The 21,196-nt window shown below is 35.6% G+C and overlaps 1 protein-coding gene across 1 annotated transcript; it reads right to left on the bottom strand.

Annotated features, from left to right (window-relative positions):
* Positions 1-634: 634 nt before the first annotated feature.
* LOC137406430 (E3 ubiquitin-protein ligase E3D-like) lies at positions 635-20,489 on the bottom strand. Its single transcript, XM_068093013.1, has 10 exons — positions 20,351-20,489; positions 15,287-15,395; positions 14,841-15,013; positions 13,909-14,030; positions 8,134-8,265; positions 7,350-7,440; positions 6,769-6,877; positions 4,695-4,804; positions 3,669-3,807; positions 635-876 (listed from the first exon to the last, which is right to left on the bottom strand). Exons 1-10 carry the CDS (start codon positions 20,437-20,439, stop codon positions 838-840), a joined length of 1,113 nt encoding a protein of 370 aa, XP_067949114.1. The 5' UTR covers positions 20,440-20,489; the 3' UTR covers positions 635-837.
* Positions 20,490-21,196: the final 707 nt, after the last annotated feature.

Here is a 21,196-nt window from a genome sequence, read left to right as displayed (position 1 = left end):
CATAATCAAATTAAACTACATGTACAGGAGCAGTGTTGCAGGTAGTAAATAATTTAATAGATTATGATAGTTTTAGAGGCCATTAAATCTTTGTAAATTCATTCATTTATTTCTCCAGCATCCAGATTGTAAGTTTAAATCAAAAAACACAAGTCTCTGACCTTATATAGAATAGAAGCGATTGCTACAATTGTGGCCTTTTTTGCAAGAAATGTAGAAGTTTTCCATGTTGTATTAGGTCAATGATCCTGATATATCAAGAAGACAACCCTCAAAATTTATCTTGACTTTGAAGGATTTAAAAGATGTGTGTAGCTTGATTGCATGCAAGTGTGGTTTTATGTATGTGTAGCATATCTGTGTAAGCAATGTGCCGTGTGTACAGATGTCATGTGCAATAAGACGTATGTGTGCATTGCACGCGCATGAGTACGCTACACGCTGTGATTGCATGCGTTGAGACTTTAGAGTAAGCGTGGTAATTATGTACTGTGTGTGTAGGAGTGGCGCACAAAACAATCAATCAGCAAAGAAACCTAATAACTAAACCAATCAGTGGTTAACTTCAGCTCTGCATGATTGAGTCATATGATGGAAAGACTCACTCTACATTGCACAAGCTGACAACTCCATATAATAAAAAGTCAAGTGTATTTTACAGACATCCATGTACAAAAGAAGTTTACAGAGCATATTGACAAAATAGAAACTATATGACAAAATGTTGCCTCGAAAAGCACCTGTAAACTGATGGCACTCAACGGAATAGAGTTGTAGGATAATATGCCAGGTTATGGTGGAGTCCTAATGAAACAACAGATAATATCATGTCCTTATTCAGCTCCCTTCCAAATGCTCCTGCCTTAGAAATCCAACCTGCAAGCAAAACAAGATGGAGATACTAAAAACCTAATAACCAATGAGAAAGGCCTGACAACAATCAGCAAGTGCAAACCTATAATCCCACTAAACTTGGTTCAAACAATTCGGTAATAACTGAATCGAAGGGCATATTGACTTTATCCGCAGTCTATATGACATTTTTATCTAAAAAAACATATTCGAGTTGCTGAAGCTAATGTGTTTTATAATCTGGTGGTCACTAAAGAAAACTTAGTGAGACCTCAGTCGAATCTCAACTTACAATCACTTCAACATACAGTCAAACCTATACTTAGAATAACCTCAATTTACAGTCAAACCTCTACTTACAATCCCCTCAAAATACAACAAAACCTTTGCTTATTATTACCTCAACATACAGTCAAACCTTTACTTACAATCGCTTCAACATACAGTCAAACCTTTACTTACAATCGCTTCAACATACAGTCAAACCTTTACTTACAATCATCTCAGCATATAGTCACACCTTTACTTACAATCACCTCAACATAAAGTCAAAAATCTACTAACAATCACCTCAACATATAGTCAAACCTCTACTTACAATCATCTCAACATACAGCCCAGCCTCTACTTATTATCAAGTCAACAAACAAATGTTGCAACATAGAATGTAAAATTTGAGCAAATCTATCTTATGTAATTCGTAACCAATAAAATGTCACCTCAGAGATGTAAAAACGTTGGTAAACAAAACTAAAAGATTAAAAAAATACAATAATAAGCAAACATCGTCAACTAAGTTTGTGAGACTTCAACCACTCTAAGCTACAGTAGGTTATTCTACAGGTTAGCTACATATCTCTATCACCCCTACTACCTCTGAACCCACACCTCCCTTTACTTACATACATACATCTTATTCACTATTAGTACATTAATAATTTAGTTTTACCTTTACTTTTAACATAATTTAACACAATCCATTTTAATATTATAAGTAATTGCTTGAAGTATTTATAATTAGGTCTTTGGGCTTAAAAAACAACATACGGTGTCTCCTTGTCAGAACATTCACTCCAACATGCAAAAGTTGTGACATACAAATGAAATCTCAAACGCATAAACTTCCTATGTTGAGATTTGACTGAGCTGATTGCTACCACAAGCCTGCTCTCACCAGTCATATCCCTATTCTAACTGATAGCAAGAGACTAGACCTAATTAACATGGATTGATAAGTCCGGCAGCACCCTAATAATTACATATTAGTTTTGCTATAATGAGAGTGAGGCCCAGCGAGAGTTTCTCATTAGCTTATATTATCATAGAAAGCAAATCGCATATTTCTAAGCTAAGTTTACGAACAGGAGTCTTGTTGAGTCAAATCATATATGTTTTCAGGTGTTTCAACAACAAACCATTTCTGTTCATTGCATGTTTGCAAAAGCTTTTTGACCTTTAAAATACCTATTGAAGCAATAATTCTTACTTCTTTTTGTGTTCTTTATAAACAGCCTGATATAATATGAGCGAAGACTCATGGGAAAATTCAGTTTACATAAAATTGAACAAATTTAAGTTCTCAATAGAAATGATAACAACAGATATGGCGGAACCATAAATTAGTTGCACGCGAATAATGCATACCAAACTATTGAGCCGTGTGAAGCTCATTTAGGAAAGAAATCTGGGTGCTTCACATGAATTTCCATACAGAAATATTTAGAGTTAGTTTCTCACATTTAACTTCAGTATCACTGATACTAATATCAACAAGTAGACCTGAGGCTATAGCAGCAGTGAAACAAGCTGCTGTTCAGTTTATTCCAACAATAAATAACAAGACTAACTGCCTATCGTTATTCTTGTGAAATATTTTTCAATTGCTTGAGTTTGTCAAAAATCTGAGCCACTTTATGCATTATTCAACAAAGACACAAGACTCAACCCAAAAAATCTATAGTTTTTAATCATCAACATAAAAATGAATGCATTTGCCAATAACAAGGCCTTTAACCAACTTTTTAGTTAAATACAAAACATCACCAAAAAATTTTTTTTCATCTTTTTGCAAAGCCAAAAATCAAAGTAATTTTAGCTATGTTATGGAGAAATGCGCTGGGTCACTGAACTAGTAATGCATTCATTGCATCAGCTGGCTACTTATTGATTGAAATAATGAATAGTATGCCAATTAACTATGCCAGCCCAAAAATTGCATAGACAGCGATATTCAAATAAGCAAGAGCCAGTTTTAGTAAAACAAAATAATATGTCCTATAGAAGAAATACATAACAAGTAAGTTGAAGTAGGCCTAAAGCAAAGGTTATTCAATTCAAAACAACCGAAGCCTAGTTGAAAAACAAAATCTTGACAACCATATTAAATGGCAAAATTTGTCATGTTTATAAGTATATAAGTACTAATGACCTTTAGAACGGTCAACTCTCACAACTCGGCAGTTGAAACAAATAATTAGTGTGGTATAATTATCCAGTGCACTGCCTATAACTATGCCTGATTGAACAAATAAAACTTTTCTTAAATTTGAAAAAAGATAAAAATAAACTTTGAATTAGCTACTAATGAAGACACTATAGATGAAAATCTGTGACCTTGTGACCTAGCAAGAACTAAACTTCAAAACAAATCTCTAAACTATTTTATGGTATAAAAAAAAGCTTTTCAACGCTCGAAACAAAAGTGATGAGAGTTGGTAGATGAAGATTAAAAATATAGCGAGGACACCAGGGAAGGAGGGGGTAATCATGATAATTACCGCAATAAGCAGATATGCGATTGTGACAAAAGGTCTAACCTTCATATTGTTAACTTTTGAGGGAAGGTTGGATAGGCACCCTTGGGACTCTAGCAAAATCCGTTCAGTCTGCTCACAGGCCGATTGTGTCATCACGATTGTATTGACCTTGTTGTCTGCCATCCAATCAGCCACCATTCTAAAGAAGACTGACTAATTATTGCGAAGTTAAAACGTATTGCAGCTTTTAAAAGACAGTGCAAAATATACTTACGACTATGTCACTCTATCAACAGCTGTGTATGTCATACAGTGCACCCTCGGGATACGATTTTAATCCATTCCAGAGTTGGGATTGCAAGGCAAAAATTTCGTATAGAGGGTATAGAAACCCATAGTAAATATTTAATACAAACACCACTTGGTAAAAATCATCAAAGTTTTATATACATACTGTACATATTAAAAAGTAAAAACAAAATAGCATGTTAATGTTAGTAATTATAGTTATCTACAGTAACTTTAGTGTATTTAGTGGTTTTGATCTGCAATAAAATGTAACATTACAATGTACTATGTGCAGATTTAGTAATTTACCTTGCAGACTTACTTTACCTTACATTGCAATTTACCTTTGAGACAGACAAGTCGAGACTTGTGTTTAAAATTTACCTTCATTTCAGTGCTTTCTCAGTGCGTTATTTAATAATGTTGAGTGTCTCACACACTTTCCACTCACCATGTGCAGATTTAGTAATTTACCTTGCAGACTTACTTTACCTTACATTGCAATTTACCTTTGAGACAGACAAGTCGAGACTTGTGTTTAAAACTTACCTTCATTTCAGTGCTTTCTCAGTGCGTTATTTAATAATGTTGAGTGTCTCACGCACTTTCCACACACTACTTTGTGTACTTACTGAGGGCCAGCTTCAGTAGCACTACCTCGTGTACTTACTGAGGGCCAGCTTCAGTAGCACAACCTCGTGTACTTACTGAGGGCCACACACTACCTCGTGTACTTACTGAGGGCCACACACTACCTCGTGTACTTACTGAGGGCCACACACTACCTCGTGTACTTACTGAGGGCCAGCTTCAGTAGCAGATATAAACAAGACCTTGATGGCATCAAAGCAATCTATATATCCCTCAGATGCGAACAGCAACCTCGTGTCTAGCTCAAGCACCCAGATCTGAAACAGAGTGCGCATAGAATATACAGTAACAATATACAGTTCTGACTACAATATGAAGTTTTATCACGTGTATAATAAAATTTCATCACCAACGAAACATTTCAGAGATAATGCTTACAAACTGGTAATAATCATACCACCTGTAGCCATATCCAATAAGCAATAATCACACTGAGTGATAGCAGCTACACTGTGAGGGCTCACGGAGGGGGGAGGTATCACTCATGAGTTGGCAGCATCATAAACCAGCAGTAACTTCACACATTTGGCTATAGTCATACTAATGGCATCAACACAACTCATGAAGCAGTAACCATCCATCTGATAAAGCAGGAGCCCCACCAACAAGCAGTAACCCACCTACTAGCAGTGACCACCGATCACCAACAGCAACCTCGCCCACTAGCAGCCCGTCCGCCCACTGTCCACCCACAACAGTAATCTCGTCCATCAGCTGTAACTCACCTACCAGCTGTAACACTGCCCACCAACCACAACTAGAAGCACCTTCACTGTTATTTGTGTGTATTAGCATCATACCCTTTCTATGATTTAAACATTTTTCATGAAAAATAGCCACACCAGAAAATGTTTGGTAGGAATGGCTAAACTAGCAATAGGCCAGCATTATCAACTAGCAATGGCTGCCAAGGAATATGGCTGAGAGTCAAATTGAGGCAAACGCTTCTTCCCAATCATTCAAAGGCAGATGAACTGACAACAAACTTTTCAAGAATATCTACCCTTAAGTCAGTGAAATCTCTAATGAATAGAATTTAGAAAGAAATGCGGATGTGTTATAATGGCTGGAGAGAATCCAATCTAACTTTTCCCAATCAAAAAAAAATACTAACATATTAAAGTGGAAGTTATTGTACAATGAACAAAAACTGTAGAAGTGGACCAGGTGCAAAGCATGAACTTATAGACTATCCCAAATATATATTTTTACTTTTGGAAATTTGTTATTTGCAAAACTAAGTTTTGCAAAGGATATAAATAAAGTGTGAAAGTAAATACAAAACAGTCACATTAATTTACTTGAATAATTGCTGCCAGAGCTGGCAAGATGAGCACCAGTCGTGCATGCATTCACATATGAGAGAGAGATATTGTGAGACAGAACTGTTATGTAAATTGTATGTTAATTCAGACTTGAACAGTTTCAATTTTCATTAAGTATAGCGCATTGTGATATTACATTAAGAAGTTGCCTTCCTATAGCAAGCTGGCAACTCCAAAATTGAAATTCTCCGCATTAGTTTATTAAATGGCTGGCCCAAGGGATTTAAAATCTCGCAGAAACATCAGCTCACTTTCCTTAGTAAAAGATCTATTGCAACGCATTTATATGCCATACCTAACAGTATAAACCACACATATTAACATAGGCAACAACTATCTAGATAAGCCACACCTATCGGAATAAACCACACCTATTTCTATAAGCCACACCCATCAGTAAAAGCCACACTCATCAACATAGGCAACAACAATTAGAATAAGCCTCACCTATCGAGATAAACCACACCTATCTCTATAAGCCACACCCATCAGTAAAAGCCACACTTATTAACATAGGCAACAACAATTAGAATAAGCCTCATCTATCGGAATAAACCACACCTATTTCTATAAGCCACACCCATCAGTAAAAGCCACACTTATCAACATAGGCAACAACAATTAGAATAAGCCTCACCTATCGGGATAAACCACACCTATCTCTATAAGCCACACCCATCAGTAAGAGCTACACTTATCAACATAGGCAACAACTATCAGGATAACCCATATCTATCAGGATAAGCCACACCCATAAGTATAAGCTACCTGAGTATCCCTGAGTATAAGCCATACCCCTGAGTATAAGCCATACCCCTGAGTATAAGCCATATCCATCAAAAATGGTAATAAAAACTACTGAACAGCAATTACAGCCAAAAATAAGCTGAACTTACCAGCAATGAGACGGATGCTTTCTTACACGACTTGTGTTCAAGGAGGAATTTATAAGTCATCATCGTCTGGCACTGTTCTATGATAGTGGAAGATAATGACTTCTCCACGCTAGCCAGAACATGAAACATAATTAAGTTGTTCAATTGGTCCTGTAGAAAACTCCATTTACTGTCATTCACTAAATACGCTTCTCGTATTCGAATACAAGTAAAACAATTTTAATTAGCATGAAGCATCCTAAGCCTCCATTAGCATGAATGTTATCATCCATCTCATCCATGCTCAATCTTACAAAAAGTTGACAGAGCTTCGTGTTCACATTGAGAAATTATGTGATATGACTGTTTGCTAACATACATGTAGATCCAGTACATATGAACAACTGCATGTAGTTGAGAGTAACTAATGTGACTGTCACAATAGGTTAGTAGTAAGATAAGTTGATAAACAAGGTTAGGATAGTAGACACATTCTAACTATAAAAACTGAGAAAACATACTTTTAGCGATTATAGAAAAAGTAAAGTAGCTATCAAAAAAAGAAAAGAAGAGTAACAGAAACAATAATAATAAATATAGACCTGATGAGAGGAAGATGATCTTTTTCTGACTGCTGACTCTGTTGGTAGCTGATCTTGTCATTATGTAACTCTACTTCTCTCTCCAGTCCATCTCAACAAGTAAATATTAATACTAGTGAGTACACAGCACTATATGAATATGCACTGTTACGCATGGGATTGTCTGCCCTTATCTGTATATGCACTGCTACGCATGGGATCGTCTGCCCTTATCTGAATATGCACTGCTACACATGGGATCACCTGCTACTATCTTAATATGCACTGCTACATATGGGATCACCTGCTATTATTTGCATGCAGCACATAACTTTATTATTAGAACCTAGTTACACACACATCCTACAGAGGTATGTTGTGTAATTCAATATCCGCTTGCAGAAAGAATTCCGCCTATCTGATGTATTGGAACTTGTACTGTGAAAGATTACACCTGCATTTAAGTTTTACGAAGTCCATTTGTAATGTTAAGGCATATGTCAGAGCACTTCTAGTCAAGTCTGTTCAATTGTCTAGATAGAGAGCTAGAATGAAGTAACCAACTTCTCATCTTGTCCATTTTCCTCATCACTACCATATGATGAGGAAAATGGAGGTTATTTAATTTAGTAGAAAATCTCCTCCAAGAAACTCAAATTGAAAAACCTGTAAATCTTCGAACATTTACAGGTAAATGGTCATGCAAGCCACAGTAACATGATTCACACTAATTTTAGAGAATGGATATGTATTGCTGCAATAGATATTTCTCCTAGGATGACTAACATTGGTATCAAGAAATTACCTGTGAATGGTAGAACAAGTTCTCCTACTGTTGAATTGCAATGTTGGCACCTCAGGGTCGAAGAGTCAAGCCTTGTGTTGCAGACGTGTGAGAAGAGAGTGAGACATGAGAACACTCCCACTAGTAAGTCTCCTACCAAACATCATACAGACTAGTATGCTTGGCAGTTCTGTGCACCGTGAGAGATTGTCATAAGTAATCAGTATTTGCAAACTTAAATCATGCAGCAGCAAGGCGGCGGAGTGGGGTAGTGGTCAGGGTATTGCTCTATGATATGAAGTATTCAGGCTCAAACCCTGTGCCAGCCCGATTTTTTGTAATGATCTTATTGTGACTTCAGACAGATGAACGGACATAGCTCTTATTACCATAAGGATTTTTGTCAGATGCAATCCCTTGAGTATGTCTCATCTCCTTTGAGGTCACATAGTACCACACCAAAGTCAGGTTTGATCACAGACGAGTAATAGAACGCAACATTGCTAATTAACTAGCAAGAAAATATTAGCACACATGAGAATACCGTACATTTAGAATGTTTAGCCAGCTTTCTTTTTCTACATATATATATAAATATACTATAATTATATCAGATAATAGTACTAAGCCATCAGCTTTATAAAATAATTTTATAGCTTACACATTTTAGTCATTCTACCTGAAGATTGCATTGCAATTGCATGAAACTAATAGTAGTAATGATTTTAACCTGTAGTTTTTAATAAACATATATATACAGTATGTGTATGTATGTTTGTGAGTACATATATACATATGCACATATACATAAAATGTACTAGCTGATGAATGCCCGGCGTTGCACAGGTAATAAAGTTTTAGCAGAAAATGTATGTTTAATTCGTCAAGTTTCTTTACCCAATGAATTTGACTAATTTAAGCTAGTCTAAATCTATATACAGTCAAACATGGATAACTCGTCCACGGATAGCTCGAACACATGGTTAATTCGAACATTTCCTTTGGTCCGTTCCCACGTAATGATAAATTGCTATAGATAACTCGAACTCAACACTGTTAATTCAAACTGTTTTTTTGCCCAACGGCTACCGAAACGGTTGTTATCGCTTTAGAAAATCACTTTATTCAAAGCCATAGAGGTAAACTTCATCTTTTCGTAATTCATAAGCGTCGTTATTACCACCATCGGCAAAATATTTTTGTCAACGACTTTTCTAAAAGTTTGGTGAAATTTGATTTATACTGCGATACGATGAATAGCACGGGCTAGCCAGGTCACGCGTGCAAGGATTTTCGCCACGCACATACAAAACAAAAATCGCATGTTGTTTTTGTTTTGTATGTGCGTGGCGAAAATCCTTGAGTGCGTGGCGTAACCCAGCTAGCCCGTGATGAATAGTTTTCCAACGTTGATTCCGTGTTGAATCAACGTCGGAATGTTGAATGTTTAAATCGTCTTAAAAATTCTTGTAATTAAACGAATACGTTGTCTGAGCTACAAAAAAACTATTCATCGTTTGACTTAAACACAGAATACGTGTGTACATTCAATAAGTATCTATTAAAAAAGCGTGAGTGATATAGAATGTACCGTAAAACCTCGTAAAACTTCTAATTGAACTGCCTCGGAGTGTTGCTTTTAACGAATCCCAGGTAAAGTAAGGTAATCTGCATAAACTTCAAGAAAAAACGGCAAAATTGATCGTGGGTAAAACCCCAAAAGAAAAAAATGTCTTTTCTTTTGAGCATTTCAACAACGATCAAGTTTTGCCAATGTCAATCTAAAAAACGTCCTGGCAATAACATCACCTCAAACAACAAACCAATCTCAAGTGATAGAAAAATCTCTATACTTTTTCATGAAAACGTTTTAAACTTTACATTAGAAGCATTTAATTTGAAACAAGCCATTTGTGCTTTTGATTTATATTATAGTTTGTATATGTACATGTATCTACTAATAGATAAGTAAATATATGGACTTGTGACAGTGCTCTGATAACTTGAACGCTCTGATAATTCGAACACTTTTGTTCGGTCCCTTGAAGTTCGAGTTATCCATGTTTGACTGTATATATAAATCTCAAAGTTTGTCATTCACCTGTCCAGCTATAGCGATTAAAACCTAGAAATGAAAAATATCTTCGCACTGGATTTGAACTCATGCAGATCTCCACCACAAGTTTGTAAACACAAACACCTAACCACAAGACTAAGACGTTCTTTCTATTCCCATTGCTCTTATTATATGCTGTATACCCTTTTCGTGATTGCACACTTAAATTATTAATTAATACAGTGCACCCTCGGGTTACGATGTCCTGTTATAAGATTTTTTTGCTTTACTATATGGAACACGATGTTTTTCCGTCCTCTCCAAACGAGGACAAATTATTGCTTGACTTTTTTCCCGCCATACGATATCAACAAAGACTTCTCTCAAAATTTGGCAGTCGGTGTACTGATTATGACGAAATAACAAAAATGCCGATATGCTATTAGCTGAAATCCCTCCCACAATGCCTGAAAGAGATATACGATGCTTGCTATCTCAGTTCAGCGTTATTCGTTATAAGTTATAGTGAAGACGAATTCGAAAATAGATAAGTGATAAAATTATAGCTTATGACAAAGTTGAAGTTTAGTAAAGTACATACTAAAACTTAGCTGTAAGTATGTGTTTAGTAAGCTAAATTCATTTAAGTTAAATTCAACGTTTATATTATACATCTGTCTCGAAGGTAAGTACTCCCCGCGGTACGTACTGCATGTAGTGCATTGTAATGTTATATTTTCTTGCAGATCATAACCTCTAAACGCACTAAAATTACTGTAGGTAACTATAGTTACTAAGATTAACATATTATTTTGTTACTAATTTTTAACATGCACAGTACTTATATAAATTTTGATGATTTTTACCAGGGGTTGTTTGTATTAGATAATTACTATGGGTTTCTATACCACTCCACATGTCTATACGATATTTTCATCTTACGATGCCAACACTGAAACAAATTAAGATCATATAATTGTATACCAAATAATTTTTCATTGTAATCATAGCAAAACAGACTTTATTTAGCCATTACTTACTAATTATTTCACGTTTACATTTAAACACCTTTACAGTTGTTTTATTTTTCTCATACTTTATTTCAACAAAACCACTTTTTTCATGATATGAAATTCAAAAGTTACATTTGTTTAAACAAGTTTGAAAGCTTTGTTTTATTTTTTCTCTCAATTTATTTGAACTGCACAAAACACTCTTCTTATGATATGAAGTTTGAAAGTTAGAATGGTAACTGTTGTTATATGTTAAATAAAAACAAATTTCTGTATAAAGATTTTTTTTACTATCCGGGGCATTCAGCAAGTCTTTGCTATAATAAGAGTCGTTTTCGTCCCTCTGAAGGCAGCATTAGGAAAAATGATTGCGTCATGATCTCTCACGTAATCATGATCTTCACGAGTGCTAGCTGAGATGTGCTATTTCAACCAATCAGCATTAAGAATGGGCAGGTATAATAAGAATGGTGCGCACAATTATTCCATAGTATGACCAGTTGGATGTGTAGTGTAATGGATAGTACATCTGTCTGCAGAACTGGAGAGTCCGAGTTGAAGTCCAGTACAAAGTGAATTTTTTTTCCTAAAACTTTATCCGTATAACTGAACATACGGAAGACAAATGACAAACACGATTTATAGATGTAAGATGTATATATGTATATACATGTATATAATAACCTTGGAGAGAGAAAATGCGCAGGAAAGCTAATCTACTCAAGCCATCGTAACCTTTAGTTATTATATCCAACAATGCTGAAGAATAATTTAGAGCTCTCCCAGAACATAAAATCAAAATTGGTTGGTTTATGCATTGCTATGTTGCTGAAACTTTCTCTGAGTAAGAAGAAATGCAGAGGCAATGCATTTAAGAGAGGGCATCAGCGCAGGGGCTGCAAAGTGAGAAATCAGTGACAACCCAAAATGCCTTAAATGAGATCACATCTCCTCACATCTCCGTTTGCTAGTAGAGAGAGCAATAAAAGGCAGTATAACCCTCCTGCACTACTGTGGCCTTTCAGAACTGTGCAGGTGAGGCACTATACGCCATGAGGCTGTTTGTTACAGCTTCATATAAGTGACTAAAATGTACCCTCGTTTATCTATATATATATTTCTCAAAGTTTGTCCATGAATATGTTTGTAGGATTAATTGTCCGGCTATAGATCTTAAAATTTTGGAATAAAATTTCCGTACTGAAGAAGATTCGATCTCAGACCCTGCCATTTACCAGCCTGACACCCTACCCACTAGACTACAGGAATCAGATTGCTAGCTAGCCAATATAAGTCATTATATGAGAGCAAATACCTAACTGCTTTGCATACGCTGCGGGTCATAGCATAACGTCACGAGAAGCTGTTCGCTCACATTATTAAACTGGCTAATAGCCCGCAGGCCAAGAGCAAAAAATCTCACTACTTCTCATTGTTTATATGACAAAACGCTTTTCTCATGATACAGTATGTAGTTTGATAGTTGAATGGCCAATGTTGTTATATGTTAAATACAAATCAATTTTCTGTCCACATACTTTTATATTACCCGGGCAATGCCGGGTATCGCAGCTAGTTATTACATATACTGTACACAGGGGATATATTACTCTTCGAATAGCCTGTGGCAGATTGTTATAATGTAATTAAGCAACTGCAGGATCTTATGGATATTGCAATTCAAATAAAGCCCATAATTGTGTCCATCCAACCACTAACCATTGTGGCAACTAGTGAACAGGCTACATTGTAAAACCAATACTATCTGACCTAAGTGAAACCTGCATCACGATGGAGATTGTTAAAGGTTGACTTGCAACAAAATTCACATTTCAGTTATTTGATATGGAAAGATTCACCATGTCTTACTCTGTTGTGTTGTAGGTGCAAAATATGTGGAAATGTGGTTACAAGCTCTTAAAAGCTCAAAAACGAACAGAAAATAGCAGCTACACGAGACTGCCGTAGTTTGGATTCTCTTTCCAAAACGGCTCAAATGTGACATAGTTGTGAGAGATGGTTTTTGTTTACACTTTCATGCAACCTTAATCGTCGAAATATTTTCACAAATATACTTCACGCATTCAATAAAACCATGTCTATTGTTCTTACGCGTCTGTTTTATCGTCATCGTAATGCTGTCACTTTTAGCAGTGATACCTTATAACTTACCGTAAAAATTCGTTTAATTTTTCAGCCTTAGCTTAAAGGAGTACATATCATTGTCTGATAATCATGACGAGCCTGTTGGTCACTTGAGATAATCAAAAAGTGCTGCAGAAATTATTTGCTAAGTATTGGGTCACATCATCAGATTACGACTTGCCGATTAGACCAGGCCGAAACAAAACTAAAGTAGCGAGCATCTATATTTGATATGGGGTCTTCAGTAAAACCCGAAGTGTTTGTCATAAACCGGTGCTACGATAAGTTTTATATTGAGTTTTTTATTGGCCTTTCAATTCACGTGAGAACATCGCGTGACAAGACAATAACCAAATTTCATGGCTACGTCATCGAAATAAAGAGATTCCAATTTACGGCAGCTTTTCGTTTTTTAGCTTTTAAGAGCTTGTAATCACAATTCCACATATTTGGCACCTACAACACAACAGAGTAAGACATGGTGAATCTTTTGATACCAAATAACTGTAATGTGAATTTTATTGCAAGTCAACCTTTAACGGTGGGCTGCTTTGGAGCTCCTGTGTAAGACTGCCTGTTTACCGTGTTTAGGGGACAGAGTTTGTGAATGATCTGATGTGGTACAATTGGGTTGGTGGCAGTACCAACTGTCGGCCATCTCCATCCATCCTGAGGAAGGAAGCGGCATCACCCTCTCATATTTGCTATCAATATCAAAAGGAGAAGCTTTCAATGCTGAGCAGTTACAGAAGAGCAGTGTTAAGTTGAATACATGTATTTGAATATCTGTAGAATTATTTTGGAATATCATCTTTTTAATAGAAATCGTCAAATGTTAACTATTTTGCAAATATTAATTTGTTTCCAACAATTTTAAATAGTTAAAAATTTCAAATATGTGAAAATTATTACCTTTTTTATTTATTTTTCTATTACCGATAATTTCATTTCGAACAGAAATTAAATGATTTTCGAAATTATGCCATAGACGAATCACAAGGGTAACAGTAAGTCAATTTAAATAAAGGGTTTGACATAGTGTTTAAAATTCCTTTTTCTGTGAAGAGACTGAATATCAGGTGAAGCTTATAAAAGGAGCTGGCGATTGTATGCAATTTGCTCATATCATAGAAAGTAAATGAGGTAGAAACCTGTAATTGTCATTAAAAACCACCTTATACACCCACTTTTACAACTTGCGATTTCATGTTCAAAGGCCTGAGAAATTGACATCATTTGAATATACGCGTTAATATCAGCATTTACTCAACACTTAACCTTAGCGTGTCTCTATGACATGGAGTGCAGTGTTTCTATGACATAAAGTGTGGTGTTTCTATGACATAGAGTGCAGTGTTTCTATGACATAGAGTGCGGTATTTCTAGGATATATAGTGTGATGTTTCTAAGACATAGCGTGGTGTTCCTATGATATAGAGCGCAGTGTTTCTACGACATATAGTGGGGTGTATAACAGCTGACACCTAAATAAAGAGAGTTAATTCTGTTAGCACCTGCTATCTAATAGAGTTGTTTGACAGAAGTTGCAAACAACCTCTTTGCCTTCCTTCAGCAAATCCACAAGCCTCGTCTGGTACGCAGTTAGAGAAATGACAGGAAAAGGTCTCTCGCACTGTTCTTCCACCCTGACAAGCACTGATAGAACTTGGTCACCATTTAGAAGTTTCTGGAAACATATAATAAATTTAACCAATTAAATACACCTTGCAAAAGCAAGGCTAGTGTATGCCAGTTCTTCTAGTAGCTGATGCAACCGAATTGAGCCTAAAGATTAGCTATCTTACCATCAAGGTCACAAAAACAGGATGCTTTTTTAACTAATACTTTTGAATCCAATGATTCAAAACAGGCTTGGTTTCATACCTGGTTGACTGGATCAAACACAAACATTTGTATGAGTTACAATTTATTAAAAGGAGGAATTCAGAAAGATCTTTACCAATGGAGGTTGGTCTGTGGACAATTTATACTCGAGTAATGACAGATTCCAAGTCAATTCTGCATCTTTTCTGATAATACGGATGCTGTTTGGAGTAAGTTCCACTTTGCTAAAACAACCATCATATACTTCCAACTCATACTTCAGGAGCTGGATCCAGGCATTTACTAATATTTAGTACACTTTCTTAAAAGTTGAATACTACATCAATCCTACATACTATCAGGCATAAATTCTCTGCGATTGTTTAAAACCAAACTACAATCGAAGCCTTAAACGTAATTGGTCGCATAAACTAAACATGGACTACAGCAAACAACATTAATCTTATAACTTAAAAAAACTTGGCAGAATGCTTTACTGCGACAGATTTAATTAGAATAAAATGCTGTCTTTCTACGAGCCCACATTCTTTCGCAAAACTGACAAAACTTCTTCTTGGGCAAAGCCCTACATGTAAAGTTATGCCTATCAACACTTTAATTTAATAATAGTAAGGAAAAGATACAATTATATAATAGAACTTGATAAGACCAATCTTCCTATACATGTACTCAAAACTAAGATGACGCATCATCAACATCCCTTACACTGTTTTGAGTTGTTAGACCAATCGAATGCAGCATTTGCTACTGTCTAGCTGACCTGTCACAAACAACAATGAGAAGGTTCCATCAAACACTCTACTACATAACTCTATGGATTATTATAAAATGCAACCTAACCCACTTGCACAAATAAATAATGGCTTTTACCAAACCAACTTTCTCTTGTAAAACTTTACATGTGTCATCTTACTTTTGTTGTACAACCAACTGCCACAGCAAGGAATTGATTTTATAAATTTGCTTGAGATAATATGCAGCTAGTGTTCATCTTTTTATATGACCAGCTGAATGCCCTGCATTGCACGGGTAATAAAAAACAGCTTATAAACATTACATTACCTACTATATTACTTTTACACTGCATTACCTGCAACTGTTTATAGACTGTATTGATTACCCGCGCAACGCCAGACATTCACCTAGTGAGGCTAGCTGGTAATCGTTACATGTGACGCAATGTCATTTTGTGTATTTTAACCGCTGTAATGAATATCTTCACCATTATTGATCGTGATGCTTAGTTAAACGCATAGTCTAATGGGTAAGCTTGCCACCTCCAGAACTAGAGTTCCCGAGTCTAAATCCTCTACAAAGTGGATTTTTCATTCCTTAAACTTTGTCGCTATAACTAGACAGATGGACACTGAGATTTATATACAGTGAAACTCGGATAACTCGCCCTCGGATAGCTCGAACACATGGTTAACTCGAACGGATTTGTTTGGTATGTTCCTATGCAATGATAAATTGCTTTGGATAACTCGACCTTAACTTCTTAACGCGAACAGCTTTTTGCCCAACGGCTACCGAGACGGTTGTTATCGCTTTAGAAAATCACTTTATTCCAATCCAAAGAGATAAACATCAACTTTTAGTAGTTCTTAGGCGTCATTATTACCACTATCGGCAAAATATTTTCGTTAACGACTTTTCTAAAGGTTTGCAAAAAATCAAATTTTACCAAACATCCGCTTTGGGATATCCCTTCGAAAGCAAGGAGAAGCGAGGTAATCTTCGGATAAACTTACATAAAAATCGCCAAAATTAGTTTTTGTTAAAGCGCTCAAAAGAAAAATATGTCTTTTTTTCTTAGCGATTCAACCGCGATCAAGTTTTGCCTATTTTAATCTAAAAACGTCCTGGCAGTCACACCACCTAAAACAAAACAAACAAATCTCAAGTAATTTAGGAAAATATTTATACTTTCTGATAAAAATTGTTAAAACATTACATGAGAGGCCCCTTAACTTGCAACAAGCAATCCATACTTTTGATTTATACATAGTTTGTATATGTACTGATAAATACGTGCACTTGTGACAGTGTTCTCATAACTTGAGCGCTCTGATAACTTTCTCTCGGTCCCGTGAAGTTCGAGTTTCACTGTATATAGATGGACATGAAAGGTTGGCATAAAAGATGTGATTCCTTCACTAAATGGTCATGCTTATAGATTATTACATCAAAATTATCAGCAATTTCATCGATTGAAGATTTGACTTTTTGAGAAGTTTTATATTATGTGGTTATATTGTGTGAACTCCATAACGCGCTACAACAGCATCAAAGGACTTTGGTATACCATGCCTCACAACTTTCATGAAGCTTTTTTCACAAAATGGTATGGATTTACGATTACATTTGCTCAAACCAATATAACCCATATGCTGTGCATCTTTGAATTGCTATTACACAGCATTAGATACAGCATGTAAAAGCTCTTTCTGGTCTAGATGGGCAGTTACTTAGCTGAGAAATTACAAAATTGTAACCAAAATTAAAAAACAAAATCTCATGTATATTCCCATTTGAAGATGACGTTGAATATAGAATCGGTTGTTAGTTTAATGCTTGAGGCAACAGTGAGTCAAAACCTGTTATCTCTTTCAGTAATCCCAAATATACTCATGCTATATTATTATTATTATTGACAGATTTATCACATAGAGATCACAATTCTGATAATCTTGTATACCTAACAGACATATGTGAACACCTTTCAGCAAACTAGTACCTTGTACATAAAAACCAAATGGTTGCCAGGATACACTAAGAACTTATCAAACAATGAAAAGAAATAGAAAAATGTCCACAAAATCGTATTAATGATGAATCATTTACAATAATAATAATCTATTCTCTCATTGTTCAACTCCAAAGCTTTTCATTTTTTTTGTTAAAACTTTGAAAGCTTAAAACCATAGAAATAATAAGTGTCTCAGGTTAATAGTAGTTCTATGTTAAAGGTTTACTTGTAACAAAATTTACATTACAGTCATTTGGTATCAAAAGGTTCACCATGTCTTACTCTGCTGTGTTGTAGGTGCATAATATGTGAAAATGTGATTACAAGCTCTTAAAAGCTCAAAAACGAACAGTTAACCACAGCCATCACAAAAACGCCGTAGTGTGGAATCTCTTTATTTCGATGACGTACTCAAACATTGTGGTTATTGTTTTGTCACGTGATGTTTTCATGTAAATTGAAAAGCTAATAAAAGGCTCAATATAAAACTTCTCGTAGCACTAGTTTATGACAAACACTTCGGGTTTTACCAAAGACCCCGTATCAAATATAGATGCTCGCTACTTTACAGTTTTGTTTCGGCTTGGTCTAATAGTTTAGTCGTAATCTGATCATTAGACCCATACTTCCTGAACACTTTCTGCAGCATTTTTCGATTATCACAGGTAACCAACAGGCTCGTCATGTTTATCAGACAATGATATGTACTCCTTCGAGCTAAGGTTAAAAAATTAAATGAAATTTCACGGTAAGTTATAAGATATCAGTGCTGAACGTGACAGCATTAAAATGACGATAAAATAGACGCGCAAGAACAATAGACATGGTTTTATTGAATGCGTGAAATATATTTGTGAAAATATTTCGACGAATGAAGTTGCGTGAATGTGTAAACAGAAGCCATCTTGTACAACTACGTCCCATTTGAGCCGTTTTGGAAAGAGATTCTAATCTACGGCGGTTTTGTGATGGCTGCAATTACTGTTCGTTTTTGAGCTTTTAAGGGCTTGTAATCACATTTCCACACATTTTGCACCTACAAGACAACAGAGTAAGACATGGTGAATCTTTTCATATCAAATAACTGTAATGTGAATTTTGTTGCAAGTCAACCTTCAACAGTTTTTGTTTAGTATGTGCATTCAAGAAATTCCTATGAGACTTTTAAGCATCAGTTGGAATACGCTACATCTTCAAGTAGCACAGTAAAATAATCCCACAAGAATAATTTCATGGCAACTGCATTTCAGAAATAGCATGATAACAAGAAGAATTTCGATTTCTGTATGTAGATTATGTGATTATGAAAATACTGATAAAAACCAAAGCTGGGAACTCTCATAGGATATTGCGTCAGCAATTACGGGTGGAGACTAATCCTATGCTAGCTGCAAGCTGCTGTTAGCACTCAATCACTGCCTTTTAATATGATGCCTATTAGTGCAGCGGCTGACGCTGGCTTAGCAGTCATACCGGTGATAAGTAAATTTACGTAACCCAGTACAGTAAAGGTTAGTAGAATGAAAGTTAATTGCGCTACAAACCAAACTATACACAAGCAATCCGAATTCCAACCTTGCGAAGTGCATTGTAATTTTTAAGGTAAGTGTGTTAAATGTTTTTGTTTATAAAAGCTATTACCTCACATCATGCATTTCAAATGAAACTCTAGCATGGCATTATTTGATTACTTTTTACATCTTTACGAATCCAGAGATGCATTGAAGGCTGGTATATGTATAAGGTTAGGTTGTATTTGGACATTGTAAACGGTACAAGAAATTAAATAATCAATTTCTAGCAGTGGCAGTTGGTTAGAGAACAAAACTACGATGACGGATATAGAGTTCTGCGAGAGAAAGTCAGTTTGTTACAAGCCATTATTTTATTTGTGCAAGTAGTTTAATTTGAGTCTTATGCAAATCCACTGAATCATGTAGTAGAGTGTTTGATTGTATTTCTCATTGCTGTTTGCGACAGGCCAGCTAGACAGTAGCAAACGCTGCATCTGATAGGTGTAACAATCCACAATATGATATTGCCTCGCTATCATTGATTTGATTGGATCAGGTCACAGACAGTTTCTATTTTGGCTCATCAACGCTTAATAATAATAATCAAAGAAAGGTACAATTAAACACTAGAACTTTACAAGCCCAATTTTGCTATGCTCACAACTATGATCCCTTCTCTCCTCAATTTAATGTACTAATTCATACCACTAAACTAAGCCATCCGGATACACCATAATAAAAACATCTCTTATAATTGCAATCCTTCCTTCTAAAACTGATTAAATATTATTTGAAAGCATATAGCTGTCCCGACAATGGCATTAGCAAAATCTCACGTTGTTAATCTTACTTGCAGATGCTAACAGCGTCGATGTTGTGAACAAAAATACGTAACTAATATTTAGACAATAATAACCTGTCAATAAAATTTCCGCTGTCAGTAATGAAAAAGCAATTGGCCTTCTTTAACACTTTTTTGAGCTCGACATACAGGCGAATGACCATTATTTTTGAGATTCTTCACTACTTTCGCATGAGGTTTTCGCACCTCATGCGATTGGATTGCTGGAGAACTTTCAGCACTTGCTCAAAGATAGGGCTTTACGGGTTTTCCCTCCAACATTGTAGATTATTCATGAATTTAGCTTTCTATCAAAATAGACCAAAATCTATGTACAATTTTGACATCATTAGAGGACACTAAAGCATCGCCGGGAGCGTCAGTTATCTAGAAATGAAGAAACATGAGTGAATACATCCATTTAGCGAGTCTTGTATTACTTTAAACCCGCCTCTAAAGTGTGCCGTAAATCTCACTATTTTTTGTACTCGTACTATACTGATGTTCCATATATGTAATTAAAAACAGTCAAAGCTCACATCAAGAATAAACGCACGTGAGCTATTAATGGTGCAATGAAATAATGCTCAAAATATTTTGCAAACATAAAAAAGCATAGATAAATGTCGTTTTTAAAGTTTTCTTTTTCGCAGATGAGACATGTGTTGACACCAGCTCGTTCTGCTACCTTTGTAACATTTAATATTTTGCAATTATGCAGTTCAGTCTGACATGTTCACACACCAAGGGGAACTTTTAATATTTTGCGATTATGCAGTTTAGTTTATGTACACACACGCCCAGGGGAATCGGCGTACAAACTAGTTGTAAGAGAAGACAACGTCTCATATAACTATTCAGACAACTTAAATGTTCATGACGGCTTATGAACACTATAAAACTATTGAGCACTGAGACATA

This window comes from Watersipora subatra, chromosome 10 (assembly GCF_963576615.1).
Source record: "Watersipora subatra chromosome 10, tzWatSuba1.1, whole genome shotgun sequence".
NCBI classification, from domain to species: domain Eukaryota; kingdom Metazoa; phylum Bryozoa; class Gymnolaemata; order Cheilostomatida; family Watersiporidae; genus Watersipora; species Watersipora subatra.
Note: the sequence above shows the minus strand (reverse complement) of the source record. Positions and strands in the feature narration are given on the sequence as shown.